General features: G+C 46.4%; 1 protein-coding gene across 2 annotated transcripts in view; it reads right to left on the bottom strand.

The window, feature by feature from the left end:
* LOC119399824 (uncharacterized) overlaps nucleotides 1-15897 on the bottom strand; it is a 30058-nt gene that overhangs the window by 2947 nt on the left and 11214 nt on the right. For both annotated transcript variants that reach the window (XM_037666676.2, XM_049417857.1), the window contains exons 3-4: nucleotides 14745-14815; nucleotides 3620-3706 (exon numbers count right to left, since the gene is read on the bottom strand). In XM_037666676.2, the coding sequence (XP_037522604.1) occupies nucleotides 3620-3706; nucleotides 14745-14815 (158 nt within the window). The remainder of the gene's footprint in view (nucleotides 1-3619; nucleotides 3707-14744; nucleotides 14816-15897) is intronic.

Below are 15897 nucleotides of genomic sequence, written 5' to 3'. Positions count from 1 at the left end.
GTTGTTTTGTTGTTAGCCTTTATTATGTCTGTGTGAACCACTTATTGTGTAGGTTTTGCAAACCTTTGCTGCAATTTCATTTTCTCATCATAATATCACGTTCTGCTTTTCAGATACCGTTTTTCATGGTGCTCACGCTGGACAGGAGCGACAACCTAGCAAGCCACAAGTCTGATGCCTCAAGCCGTCACCACTTTTTGATGTATTCTTGATCATAAGGAATAAATATGGAAACATGATGGCGATTTCTGCTGTTTATTTAGCACCATATGACACTGTGCACATCACAGTCACACATTTTGGTTGGCTATACTCATAGAAGCATGTAAATGAGTAATACCCAAACTTCTTAATTGGAAATCACGGACCATCTTTTCGCGCTTTCTATATAACTTTGCTGGAAAATATGTGTTGTTTCGACGAGTTTTAATAAAGTAATGCTAAAACTGAACTATTCTTTTTTTGCAGTCGCTGGGCAGAACGGCAAGTATTATTGAACTTGCTTAAAATGAATACTCCACTATTTTCAACGGTAGCCGCGCAAAAGTAGAGCAAGGGTCAAATGAGTAGCTTAAAATACTTGTGGAGTCGCTTGACGCTTCGGTGTGGGTCACATGACCCCCGTAGAAGTGTTACCGGCTATAGTCGTCTGACTCCCTATAAGTGGTAACGTGATCTTCGGATGAGAGTCTTTCCACTCTTTCTAGAGGGTCAGGGGACTCTCCTAGAGCGAGCCGACCCTGACCCACCAAGAGGGTCACCGTGACTATTTAAAGAGAGTCCTATACGTGGTAAGTCAGAACTCTCCGAAAAGAGTTACGCATACTGTTTTTTTCTTAGAGTGTAGATTATGCAGCGCACCGCTGCCATCTCGCGTCACGTTCTTCTAGCGAATGTGCAAGGTTAGAATGTTTCATGTGAATGTCGTTCCGGAGAAGCCTGCTATCAGACAGCTATAGTTTAGCGTTAGCATCAGAGCGGCGGTTAAGAGAATATCTTTACCGTGCCGCAAACGTTCGTTGAGGACAGCGCGTTTTTGTTTAGCGGGATAGCGTTTACGTGCCCAAGCTGTGACGGTGGCGTCACTTAGCGGAGGGTAAAGGCATTAAAAAGAATGAAAAGGAAAAAAACTGAGACTTCTCGTCTGTATTCCCGCACGCGGCAATATTAGTACTTTTTTAGTAACAATAAAGGTAAACAAATATGAACTACGCACGAAAAGTGAACATTCTTACGTTGCGGATTCGAAATACGACGTTCGAAAGAGCAGGCGATCTCAAAAACTACGCTAAGTTATCGGTAATACTCGGTCGTCCAAGCCACCAGAAGGCAAGCGAAGTCATTTTACACAGTCGTTTGCAACGAAGTAGTTGGATCCGTCTACATTAACCCTAAATTCAGTTCGAAGCGGGCGTCGAAAACCACCGCCATGTTCTACGTACACTACATCAACCACGCAAACATGGTAACGCTAAATCTGAAGAATAAGGTGCGTACGGTAAACGTTACGCGTCGTTGAGCGTACTGCGCATGCGTGTTTCGATCCCGCTCCTCCGCTAAGCCCGCTAAAATATAGCTGTGTATTATCTTGCCGCGCACTTTGGAGACCTCTCGCGATGCTGACATTCCACTGCGCCGGACACAGGCGCTCTGTTATGGCGGGATTCCCGCTAGCATGGTCTGGTCTTAACTCCGCTAGCGTTCGCTGTAGACTCGTGCACAACTTTAACCCACGGCTGTTTTGTGGCTTCATCGTGGGAGGAGCGTAAGTATCCCTTCGCGCCTGTTTAGAAAACGCCATGGCTGTAGTGCACATCTGTGCCTAAATAGGGAAGCATTGACGAGGTACGCCGTCAATGGCATAGCTCGTCCATATGGAGATTTTAACAACAACGAAAAGACCGAGCGACAGTTTGTGCAGAATATGGAAGAACGCGTCGACCTCACATTAACCTTTGACCCTGCAACGTCCACGACGCAATGAAACACAGCCTTAGACTTGATCTTCGAGCGAGCAACACATCATTCCTCAATCTGCGTAGCCACAGTTCCCACCATTGCTAACTACGCCACGGACCATAAGACCGTCTTCGTCAGCATTCCAGACAAACAACAAAACCTACTATCAAAATTTCAACAAAGCTTAACTTTGCAGAAACGCTGTGTATTCGTTAAACCAGGCCAAGCATGCCATTTGCTCATAATAACTACGTCTATAAGAGCTGAAACTCACCGACATATTCGTTTTCTGGTGCGCTCTTCGCTCAGGCTACCCTGTAACCGTTCCATCTGCCAATTACACTAAAGCCGAAGTTGACGATCAGCACAGGAACTGGAGCCTAATGCGCTATAATATTAAGGAGCACAGTTGCTTGTCGGTAATGGTGGTGCGCTCCTAAATACAAAGGCACGAGTTCTAGCCAAGACCATGGCGGGTATATTTCAATGGACGTGAAATTTACAATTGCATATGTATTCAGTTTCAGGTTCACATAATCAGCCCCAGGCTGTACAATTTATTCGGAAATCCCTAAGTACAGTAAGCCTCATGATCATTCTGTGGCTTTGCCGTGTCAAACGGCATCATTTGATGAATGCATTGATGTGGATAAAAATTACGCAAATTTCTTTGTTGCGGACTGCGGACACATTAGTTCCCGTGAAAGAATGTCTCCCAGCAATACGGCAAACAATAGAACCACCTTCCTGCCTCCATCATCACCACTCCAAGTGCTCCTGCGTTTAAATGCGTTGTTGAAGATTATTGCTTCAGCTAGCCGCTCACAAATATCCATTGTTTTGGTTTAACTGCCACTCTCTTATGCAACGCATTTTCGCATTAAAGGTATTGAAATCAATGTTCAAATAATCAAATAAACAAAAAGGAAAATATTACACAATAACAAGAAATACCCCAATAAAATACGCAAAATCAAAATAAATAAAACAACGCAGCTCATAGATGCGTTCCGTGCTCGCGTAACACAAGACACCCGAGTGAAACATAAGATATGCCTCGAATTTCTGTTGCGAAATCTGCATTATGTTTACAAAAGTGTGTCAACATGAATGCTGAAAAAGAATCAATCGGGCAGGCGGTTTGACTTGTTGAGGGCACTTCAGAGGAATAAATTACGTTTTGGTATGAGGCAGCAAGTGTGCATTCACTCGTCGCGCGTATGTTTTAGAGATCGTAATACATTGGAACGAAGAAGTACGATGAGAGTACATGATGCAAGCATTTTTTTCTGAGCCAAGCATAACCGGCAGCTAGCTATAAGCTTCGAATTAAAAATCTCAATTAGAAATCAAGCGAAACATATCATTAGCCAACTTATTTTTGGGAGGTGATTGCATACTTCCTAACCAATTCTACGAAATATTTGTCGCCCATAAACTCTCTAGAATAGAAAGGCTTCTACACGCGACTGAGCACTCATTACCAGCTTTATGGCTTGAATGGTTGTGAAAGTGTTTGAATAATTTTTGCGTTTAATGTTATCTTCGGCAGTGGTTCAGTTTGTTTCACATAAACGACTACACAGCCTTCACGGGATACCGCACTACATAATGCACTATAAAAGCATAGATTAGATATGATATATAAACTTATACTTGCCATGTTCGTCGTCTACCATGTTCACCAAGAAAATTGCACACCAGAGATATTTACTGTAGTACATGAGCTTTTTCATGACGCTAATATCTGAAAAAAATATCAAACCATATCACTAATGATTCCGAGGGCATATCGAGAGTGCCCCACTTTGACGTGCCCTTGTGGCCATCGGTTTCTATGGGTTGCGAGGTGCGCAAAGAGACATGCAAACAGACTGAATACCAGGAAACACTGCCTGACCCCTTTTTTTATTTTTCGAAGCTGCCCGAGCGCGCACATGCTTGGTGCCGATCAACGTTTTCTTCGCGCTTAGTCGCCAGACATGTACCGAGCGTCGGCTGCTATCCCTCGTCACACACACACAAGCTATCTATTAAATGCGAAGCATTTCTTAGCGAACCTCTGGCATTTTGAGCGTATCTATCTATCTATCTATCTATCTATCTATCTATCTATCTATCTATCTATCTATCTATCTATCTATCTATCTATCTATCTATCTAGCCGTCTACGTCTGGGTGCTCTCATGATGGCCTCCTTAACTTCGTGTAGACCAAAATTGGCATGGGAGGGTAAGATGATTTGACGAATATGACGGTCGGATCATAACATAAATAACGTGAAAATCGTGTTGCGTACGTCGTCAAACCCTTTCCTCCAGACACGTTTGGCATATACCCGTTTACCACGGGCCGAGGTGTACGGGTATGTGCCACAGGTTATTGACAGTTTATATCTACCCAGGAACGGCGACAACAGACATTCGTAATTTAGGTGAGAGAGCGTTAAGAAAAAGCGACATCGGCAACGTTGAACCGACGAACGGAAAGAATAGAAATTAGGGTCCTAGCAGGAATCGAACGCAAGCGTTTTGTGTGGCAATCAGGTATTCTACCACAGAGCCACGCCTGGGCTATAAACTGGTCTGGAAAAGCAGTCTATGCAGGCGTAATTTTGGTGCAACGTCAATTGTGGTTGTGGTGCTGGCTATCTTATATTTTACAAGAAAGGAATAAACACTACATATGTGCTCCTGCGATACAGGCGTCATGTCAGACTAGCGTCTGTGGTTCCAGTGTTGGCTCCGCTTTTATAGCAGCCTAATCAACAGTACATTTGTATTCCTATGATTCAGCAAGCTATATTGAACTGTTGCTCGACCCAGAGGAATACATTAACGAAAGTGACGTATGATATTCACATGACTGCAACATATAGTGTACTTAGTTTTGGTAATACTGACGTATGTACTCTGACGTAAGGGCTGACGTTACGTCGCACCTTAAGTTACCCTTTAAACGCCAGTGTTGTCGACGTGCCTGGTAAGCCCACAATGTGCACACAGATTCTACACCTACGAAAACTCGTTTATACACATCGTAACATTTGCCTCAAAGCCATAAAATACAGCTTAAAAGTGCTCGCTCACTGCTTCGCATGAAACCGATTCCCACAACGCATGGGATCTGCGGAATTTTTTATTTTATCACCCTCCGTAAAAAAAAGGAACTGCATTCCACAGAACTTCTCGGTTAGTAAGTAACCAGTTTGCGTCCTCCAGAAAAAAAGATATTTCTGAAATCTTGCTCAGCTAAAGAAGCTTGATGTGTACAAAAAAAACTCCACGCCTGCGCAGAACGCGCAGCACAGTCACAGCGAAAGCTGGGATGGCAATGAAGAAATATTGCTGAGCGCTTTTTCAATTTTTATCCCACGGCTTTTTCAATTTTTTAACTCCTTCGTTTTTATTTGCGTCACGTTTCGTTCTTTCTTTTGGACGTTTCATGGGATTTACATTTCCCTTTATAGTTGTCAGTGTGGTCAATCCTCCTCGTGGGTATGAGCCAGGCTACTTTAGGCGAAAAACAAACAAACTTTGAAGTTGCCCGATATGACGTCTGTAAACTCTCCGTAAAAAGGAACTGCATTCTACAGAACTGATCGGTTAGTAAGTAACAGTTTGCATCCTCCATAAAAAAATTCTGAAATCTTCCTCACCTAAAGAAGTTTGATGATGTGTAGAAACAAGCAAAAAAAAACTGCGAAGCCTGCGCGGGACGCGCAGCACCATCACAGCAACAGCGGGATGATGATCAAGAATTGTGGTTGATCACTTTGTAGTGGGTGGGAAACATTAAACCACACACTCGTTGCGCAATTCACGTGATGTGACGCCGAATTGTTATTTTTGCTCTTCTGCAACGCAATATTACATATGTTCACACGATTCCTTGCCCGACTTAATGCCTACATAGATTCTCCAACTTATTTTTTGCGAAGCAGGGAAGCGCCCACTATGCCGCTATTCGTAGCGAGGTACTCGCTATCCATCTGTAAGGCATTATGAGCACTCTGCTGATGCTGCATGTGGCTGACGACGGTGACGAGTTATGGCTAAGCACTTTCTGGCGGGTGGAAAGCTTTAAACTACATCTGTGCGCAATCAGCATTATGTGAAGCCTGGCTGTTATTACAGCGAAAGCTGTTATGAGATCATTTCACCGGCCGTTTTTGGCGCCGTAGTTGTCCGCCGCCGCCGCCGCCGCCGCCGCCGCTGTCCGTAACCAGTATCGCTCGAAATAAGAAAAAAAACGAAATAAGAAAAAAATTCCAGGATGGAACGAGGTTCGAACCTGGGCCCTCTGCGTGGGAGCCCAGTATTCAACCTCTGAGCCATGCCGGTGCTTGAAACTGCTTTGCAAAAAGGTCCTATACAGGCTTCATGTCGGGAAGGAACCACATTATCATATGCAATATAGCGTGGTAAAAGAGTAGAATAAGCACCAAGCGTCGCACAACGCGAATTCTGTAACCAGGCGTCACACAATGCGAATTGCGCAACGAGTAGGTTGTTGAATGCTTCCAACCCATTACAAAGAGCTCTGCCATAATTCTTCATCGTCATCAGGCACAGCATCAACAAAGTGCGCATAATGCCTTACATGGGTTTAGCATGTACCAACGCTCTCCGTAGAATGACGAAAAATGGCACAGTGCCTGCTGCCCTACTTCTCAAAAATTACAATGATATATAGCGTAGTGGGTTCCTCGCAAGTGCACTTGTATTGGTTGCCAAGGAAGCCCATAAGCGCATGATCCACTTCCTCGGGGTCTCAGTAAAATTACAATGATTTATAGCGTAGTGGGTTCCTCGCAAGTGCACTTGTATTGGTTGTCATGGAAGCCCATAAGCGCATGGTACATTTCCTCGGGGTCTTAGTAAAGTTCTTCGCCCCCCCCCCCGTCTCTCTCCCACGTCAACGTATGTTATACAGCATGACGGGAGAGTGAAATAGCGACCGGGTGTCACCCAATGCAAATTACATAACTGGTGGGCCGTTTAAAGATTCCAACCCATTACAAAGGGCTGAGCCATAATTCTTTATCGTCATCAGTCGTCGCGTCAACAAAGTGCACATAATGCCTCACAGACGTGTAGCTGGTGCCTCGCTTCTCCGCAGAATGACGAATAATGGCTTAGTAGGTGCTTCCCAACTTCACAAAAATTGTTATTTATGACGTAGTGGGTACCTTTCTAGTGTACTTGTATTGTAGCCCCAAGAGAGCTTAACGGGCTCTAGAAACGCCGCTCTTCCAGCTTTCGCTGTGACTGTGCTGAGCTTTCAGCGCAGGCCTGGCGTTTTTTTACTCCTCTGCCACGCTATATTACATATGTTACCGCGGTTCCTTGCCCGACATGACGACTGTATAAGGCACGAGCATGGCTCTGTGGTAGAATACTCGACTGCCACGCCGAGGGCCCTTGTTCAGGTCACGTCAGATGCTGGATATATTTTCTTCTAATTTCATTTTTTTATTCCGCGTGATAGTGGTTACAGAAACCGGCCGCGGCGGCGACAATCGCGTTGTCAGACGCCTGCAGCACTGCATTTGTGATCTGATAACAGCTTTCGCTGTAAGAAAACGTTCAGTGCACATTTTTCGCCCCTTGCCACTACAGAGCATGTGCCGGGCTACAAAAAATGCAAGGACAGCCGTGAGGTTTGTGAATGTCATGTTGTGGTCTTATGGGGTTGAGACGTTTAGGAATGCTTGGCTGCCCAATGTAGCCCAAAGTTGATATTCCTTTCTTCATCCATATCAAATCTAATGTGAAAACATCTGCATATCGCAGAAATGAAAGTTTCTCCTTCGTTTTAATACCTGCTTTAAGTGCGAAATAAGACATAGACAATATAATACACAGATCCGCATTGAGCCTCGCGCCTTGATATCACCCCTAAGTACGAACCAACATGCTCGAAGGCAGATGCTTTAGCTGTATGATACTCATCTGGGTGGCAGCTGCATTTGCACCTTAAAGGTGCATGAACATAAAGCCGCACCGCTGAGCTCGTGCTCCTAACTGACGTCTCAAGCAGCACGGTCGGTGTCCCCGCCGTTGGAGGCCATGGGAGAGTACTTGAGCGGAGCCATTTTTCGAGTTTAGGAGGCAACAGGTTGCCGCGCTTCAATGACCCCGACGGGACCTATCCTGCCTTCTTGAATTTCTGGGAGGCACACTCACCTAGGTCTTGATCTAGCGCCTCGTGTGACACAGTAGCGGTGCACGTGGCCCACTTGTCCATTATATAAGTAGCAGCCTGCGCGCTGTCCGCAGGAGTTGGGTTCCCGCCGGACTAGAGCAATGTCGCCGCTTCTTTCAGCTGCACAGTCTTTGCAGTGCCGTGCTGCCGCGGCATATAATCCCTCTCGCATGTACTGTGGTCTTTCGCTGCTTGGACCGTCGTTATCAGCAGGCGTGAGTAGCCCCTAAAGAGTTCTTCCATATTTAGTACCTGCCGTCCCCTTCATCGCTGAATAAAGTCCATGGCCAAAGTTTCGTGCACAACTTAGTTGTGGCTCCCGCCCATAAGAATTGCATCGCAGACATGCGTCTGCTTCTTAGTTTCCACATGTCGTTTTTTGTGTGGCACGTTTTTAGCCACTGGTGCATGTTTGGTATCGTTGCGCTACATTGGATTTCCTAACAGAACTGCAAATTGGGCTAGATGGTGAGGATTCACTGTGGGCGAAGCGCAAAAAACGTAGACAGAAAAGATTAGAACGACACAGGACAGGCGCTAAACTTCAACTGGCTTTTTATTCGCATTAATCACACGCAAGAAAACTAACAAACAAAGCAACCACGACAAAACCCTGCCTGATAACAAAAGAACGAGCAAAACATTAAACTATCTGAATGAGAGAGGAACGTGCACCACCAGGGTGATGTGTCCCATTGAAAGCTGCCTCGCTGCACCACGCGCATGCCGGCCCCTTTTCCAACAAGTGTATTTCATTATGCGATAGTGCCACAGACGACTGGCTGATGCATGAATCTCCATGTTTATTTTTACCTTGTCTTCCGTGCGGCGTTTCTTTATGCTTTCAATGGCGCAGATAGACGGAAAGCACCAGTGGTCTGCAAAGCTGTCTGTTGCCTCCTGCCAGCGAGTACCTCCCGTGCTAGTGCATGCTGACCAATTGCAGGCGTAGTGGCATATCATGTAGCGTGTCGCGGATTTGGTCATGCGTATACCGCAATAGTACACAGACCGCATGGGTCGTCTGCTCGCTGAGCTACAAACAGTGGGTGAGCAATAGCTCTGAACTCAAGTGAAGCGACCCACATTTGCGGGAACATTATCATCATCAGCCTCTCTACACCCACAGCAGGGCAAAGACCTCTCCCATGTTCCGCCAATCAACCCGGTCCTGTGCTTTCTGCTGCCACGTTATACCTACAAACTTCTTAATCTCATCTACCCACCTAATTTTCTGTATCCCCCTCACGCGTTTGCCATCTCTTGGAATCCAGTCAGTTACCCTTAATGACCACCGCTTATCCCATCAGGACCATAATTCAGTCGCTAATGTTTTTCAATGTGTAAAGTAGCTGTGTAAAAGCTGCAGGCACCTGGGAAACACTGCGTAGTTATGGCGTACCACGTGCATGACATCTATAAAATGTGATGTCGAGAGATCATGTGCCAGCTGTTCGTGCGCACGCGCTCCGACCTATCGGCCATTTCATGTGGCAACATTATATGTATTAATTTTTATTGATGTATATATTTTAGCAATAATATGCTTAACAAGAGAGCTAACTATGAGTTGTTCTAAGAGCGAATAGCGAACGCTACAACCATAGATGACGTGACACCACAGCCCTTATACTGGGCGAGTGATCATATCGATTCTCACAATGCGTGGTATTTACCGGAAATTTCAATGCGTATGTTCAGGTATCGGGTTGTTTCAGACAGTCAATCACCTGTGGCACATACCCACACAACACACCCACACGTGACCGAGAGAAAAGGCTTCATGACGTACGCGACGGCCATTTTGCGTTATTCATGCCTTGACAATAGTGAATTGTTTTACACTGATTGCCTGCTGCGCCAATTTTGGTATAATACAAATTATGGAGACAGGCCATCGCCCAGACCTCGGCAGATAGATAGATAGATAGATAGATAGATAGATAGATAGATAGATAGATAGATAGATAGATAGATAGATAGATAGATAGATAGATAGATAGATAGATAGATAGATAGATAGATAGATAGATAGATAGATAGATAGATAGATAGATAGATAGATAGATAGATAGATAGATAGATAGATAGATAGATAGATAGATAGATAGATAGATAGATAGATCCAAAGTACCTTAGGTTTGCTAACAAATGTTTCTCAGTTAAAAACAATTTTTGAAGTTGAGCGCACAAAGACGGCAACAAGGAGACGACACACAGAGCGCTCAGACCTTCTTGTTCCCGTCTTTGTGCGCTTAACGGTTTCATAATGTCAGTGTGCCAACTAGCTCAGACCCAGCCTCTGATATAAAAGACTTGGCGGGTATGCTTCATTGAAATTGGGGAAAGGATCTTTTATAGTTCGGCGTAACGTCCTTGCCGGCACAGCGACGCTACGCTAGCAAGCGCGCAGTACTCTATCGTCCAACGCGCTGCGCGACCGACGCGCCCGGCGTCAGTCAGCGTACCCTGCTATATTCTAGTACACTCTACCCCGGCTGCAGCCGGCGCGGGATGCGAGACGCTGCATTCCGCGCCAGCGACATTACCCAGACACCACGGCGTCTGCGTCTCTTCGTGATGAAGGGACGTCGAGTGCGCTCATATGCGCGTGCGTGAAGGCCACGTAGCGCGTCGAGCAAGTGGCAGTATAAAATTATCGGTTTTCGCGTCAACGTAACGTCACGAACCTGGCGTCGCCAACTCCCGCCGCCGTGGGCTGACGCGAACGCTACGTCAGACTATAATGCCAAGCGAACGCTACGTCAGACTATAGTGCCAAGCAGCTCCTCGCATAGCATGGCCATGCATAATATAGTGTAGCAAGAGGGTGTGAAAGAGAGTTCAAGGGGAGGAGGAGGGAAAGGAGGATGGCAGAGGATAAAGTATGACAGAATCACTAACCATGCACCACCACGGGTCCAATGTTTTAACCCGAACGCGCGAGCGTCCACCGCGGAGTCGATAAGCGCCGTATGACGTAGCACAGAGGTGAAATGAGCGACAATACGCGCATTCGCGCTGTGAACATTACGGTGCACCTTTTCGGCAGCCAGGATGTTACGTGAAATGTACCCAACCCATTGCTTTTTTGCCGCGTTTTTGGCTTTCAGTGGACTTTTTATGCCTCGGGAAATTGCTGCGTGAACCGAGGAAAGAAAAATTAGTCATGGCTCTGCTATCGCAAAGGCCAAAGACCACCAGAGCTGGGCAAAGCCGTTCTCGCTTAATCTAAATTTTTCCTGGGCCCCAGCTCTGCAGTTCATTTGCGTTTGCGATAGAGCCATGCTTAGATTTAGGAGCGAAGCAGCTTCGTGTCTCGGCTTGTCGTCGTGTCATGTCGTCGTCACGGTGCATCTAAACTGTAATTTCCACTACTCGCCACCGGTTCATGCTATGCATATTATGAGTTAAAGTTCGTTTACTGCCTAAAACATTATATTTGGCCTAGGAGCAGTGTCAGTATTCACGACGAATTCACCAGGGCGAGCAAGTTTCTTATCTAAAACCAGAGACACAAGCGTGGATCTCTATGGTGAGATCGTCTTTTTGAAACACCACTTCTTGAAACATATCTGCAAAGTGATGGTAGTATGCCCGTCACCAGTCCACTAAAAGTGAAGAAGGCAACAGTTAGCTCAACACATAGACGACGCCGTTAGGGGCGCTCAAACACTTTTCTCTACATTCCGTAGGGAACTGAAACCGGGCATGTAGAAGAAGAAGCACCTCGGGGCAGTGGCGTATCAACTCGTTCGCGAACGGGGGAGGGGGGGAGCTGGCGTCGCTCACTCTGTCCTCCGTATGTGCATATATGTATATATATATATGGAGAGAGAGAGAGAAAGAGAGGGTGAACTACATTTGCTCTCAATTTGATGTCACTTTTTATATTCACAAATTTGATTACATGATTTGCTTTACAAAACTGTTGTCTTATATCAAGGAAGAATCCGCACAAACAGAATGTGCAGGCTGGGCCGCCCTATACCGCGACAACACAGCAGTGTTTAATAGCATTTGGGAAATTCGAGTTTTAAAAAGTACAGCCCCATTTAACCTGTTCTTCATCTGAGCATTCATTCTGCAATCTTCACAGTATCAGTTTGGCGTTGCAAATACGATGAGCATAGAGAACCTGCTATGACTCTGGTACCTTAAATAATCACTTATTAAATGCGAAGCATTTCTTAGCGAACCTTTGGCACTTTGAGCGTTTCTATCTACGTATCTATCTATCTATCTAGCCACCTTGCGGCTAGTGTCGATGACTGCCGCAGGGCACTCTGCGAAGCTTTCCGTGGAGCAGCTACCGGACACAGCTGCGCCGTGCCCTTCACGATCGCGGTCACAGTGAGAGGGCAGGGGGGTGGGGGCTCGAGCTGCACCGTCGAGATTGTGCGTCTCACAGCTCCCATCCGCGGTAGACAGTGGGTTGGTAGGCAGGGGGTCGCAGGCATGAAAAAGCGGGCGAAAGAGACTCGTCAACTTCGCACACCACTCCGAACACGATCGCTGCCGGACGCCTTCGTAGGCATGCCATGCCTTGGCGGCATCGCGAAGGTGGTCGACGGCAATCAGCCATTTTTGATGGTCCGACCAGGCGTGGTGGGTGCCGAGCGAGTTGATAGTCTCAACCCACCCGAAGACGTCGTCCTGGAAGCCGCGGAAGACCGGCACTGCCCAAACAGAAGACGATGGTGAAACGGCAGGCAAGAACCCGGAGTTCAGCGAAGTCACGCGGTGGTGCAAGAGTTCCGCGCCGTTGTCGGTTGAGGCACCCGATGAGCCATGGGCGGTGTCCACGGTGTACGCGGTGGTCCCGGCCCTCACAGCAGATGAATCCATTGTCAAGGACGCGTGGACGTCGTCCCTTGTCGTAAACAGGGATCACGGCGTCGATGAAGTGGTGTGGAACCGTCGAGGAGGCCTGGGCGTCGTCCCCGAACGGTGGTTGCAGCGGCCGCAGTTTCATAGGTGCTGAGGAGGCCTGGACGCCGTCCTCAACTCGCGCTTACTGCGGCTGCACACTGGCTGGTGCCATGAACGAGGTTCGCGCTTACGGTTCGATGGTCGTAGACTGCGCCATTGTAATGCAGAGAAGCAAGAGAGAACGGCCGTTCGTGGACCGGCTGTTTCTTTTTCTGCTCTTCGTCCTTCTCTTCCTCGCGCTAGCTGTGCATGCGCCCGTGCCCGAGCGCTGTCTTCAATGCACTATATATATATATATATATATATATATATATATATATATATATATATATATATATATATATATATATATATAGGCCACGACGAGTACCGTGTTTAAGCATGCTAACGCCGAGCTATTTATATACACCATTTCCGTCAGCTTGCTTTCTCACTCACCAGCAAGATGGCCCGCAGTGCTCGAGGGGCGCGCTTTAAAGGCCATCGCCCCGCATGTAGGCCATCGCCCCGCACTACGCCCTACGGGGCGTGGCGGCCTGCGTGCGCCTCGTGGGGAGAGCAGGGGAGTAGTATGTCTTCTGCTTTCACCGCGATGTCGGCGCTGAAGTTACAGGGCGTACAAAGGTCACTTCGCTCGCTGCAGCGGACGCGTTTGCGAAACGAGCACGCTGTTTAAACAGAAATAGGTAACAACTGTGACACTCGATAGTTCGCGCTCGCACTGTGTGTGTGTTCTATTCGTGCGTCCTTTGTGCTTGAGCGACGCGCTGGAAATTTCGAGCTGCTTTCCGTTATTCGTGTTACATTCCAATTTGTTGCTATCGCATTCATTGCTTCGCCGTTGAGGCAAAACTGTGGCTCTTAAGTTTGGTGAAAACTGCGGAGAACGACAGTACAGACCTAGCGAGGCTCGAACACCGTCGCTGTAAAAGAAAAAGAAATGCTGATACGCACGTGGTATAATCAGCAGGCGTATATCACATCCCATCCGTCTCAAGTACGACCGCTTGAGCTTTTGTTTATAGCTTGTGGCAGCGTTGACAAAATAAAAAAAAATGGATGATGTTAATCGTGATGAAAAGATGATGTCCCGGGTGGTGTCCCGTTCGCGGAACAGCCTAGCAGTAGACAGGTGCACAGGACTTCTCATCGCGAGCACGTGCATATTTTTGTTCATTTCGCTGCTCCGCTCCGTTATATGGCGCTTATCGACTCGGTGGTCGAAGCTCACGCGTCCACGTTAAAAAAATTGGGCACCTGTATAGTATAGCATAGCAAGTGGTGAGAAATATACGCGGAGGTGAGGAGGAGCGATGTAAGGCTTAGGAGGAGGGAAACGAGGAGTGATGGCATTATAGAAAGACGAAAGAAAGAAGATGCAGGAAAAGGTAATGAAAGAATGAAAGATGAAACAAAGAAGCAAGAATGAACTAGAAGCTAACGCCATAAAATCAAAACAGCGAGCCCGCTTAGTTCATTGCGGTAGTTTGCGTGGTTTCAATAAATAAATTATACAATAGCGCAATAAAACACACACCAATATTCAAAATGCATAATGACTGTGTTCCTTGTACTCCTTCGTGTCCTTTTTATTATACTGTGACGCTATACGTGCACTACCGAATAAAAAATATTCTGTAATTTACCATTCCAGTCTGTCATGTTCATGCTGGGAGGTGGGCCCTGTAGCAATTGAGCCTGCACTGTCTTGTTATGCCTGAAAACACACATGGGAAAATAATATTAGCACAGCGTTCTCGTCGTCCGACATGGCGACATCTAACGCATAAGCCCTAACATCACGCAAATGAGAGCATTCATGCCCACGCACTTTATATGTGCACGTGCCTACCACGTGCACATATAAAGTGCACTACCACGTGCACACATTATCTGTGTCCGGGTGGACACATATAATGTGTGTCCACTCGAGCATTGTACAGGATGTGGAAGTAGTTAACAATATCCTATGTAGTGACTATAGAATGGTAAGATCTAGAATTCAACTAGACTTGATGAAGGAACGGCCGAAATTGATACGCAAGAAGCCGATTAATGAACTAGCTCTGAGAGCGAAAGTACAGAAATTCAGTTTCACTTCTGAATAGGTACGTGCCTTTAACCGAGGAAACCGACCTTAGCGTTGACGCAATGAATGATAATCTGACTAGTACCATTAAAGAGTGTGCTGAGGAAGTCGGGGGTACAGTCGTTAGACAGGACACTGGTAAGCTATCCCAAGAGACGAAAAACCTCATTAAGAAACGTCAAGCCATCAAAGCCTCAAATGCAACAGATAAAATAGAGCTGGTGGAGCTTCCGAAGATAGGCGTAAAGTAGCCGACATAAGAAAGTATAAAATGGAGAGCATTGAGCATGCTCTAAAGAACGGAAGAAGCCTCAGAGCTATAAAGACAAAACTGTGCATAGGCAAAAATCAGATGTATGCATTAAGGGACAAGGAAGACAAGGTCACAACCAATATGGTTAGAATAGTTGAGGTAGCAGAAGAGTTCCGCAGAGATCTCTACAGCAGACGAGACAGTCAGGATGATAACGTAAGAAGCAGTAATAGCCCAGAGAAATCTGACACCCCACCAGTATTGACAGGAGAAGTAAAGAAAGCCCTAAAGAGAATGCAAAGAGGCAAAGCCGCTGGTGAGGATCAGGTAACATCAGACCTGTTGAAAGACGGTGGAGTGATTATGTTAGAAAAACTGGCCACACTGTATATGAAGTGTCTCTCGACTGGGAGGATGCCAGAATCTTGGAAGAATGCCAACATCATCTTGATCCATA

Source organism: Rhipicephalus sanguineus, chromosome 7 (assembly GCF_013339695.2).
Source record: "Rhipicephalus sanguineus isolate Rsan-2018 chromosome 7, BIME_Rsan_1.4, whole genome shotgun sequence".
In the NCBI taxonomy this organism is placed as follows: domain Eukaryota; kingdom Metazoa; phylum Arthropoda; class Arachnida; order Ixodida; family Ixodidae; genus Rhipicephalus; species Rhipicephalus sanguineus.
Note: the sequence above shows the minus strand (reverse complement) of the source record. Positions and strands in the feature narration are given on the sequence as shown.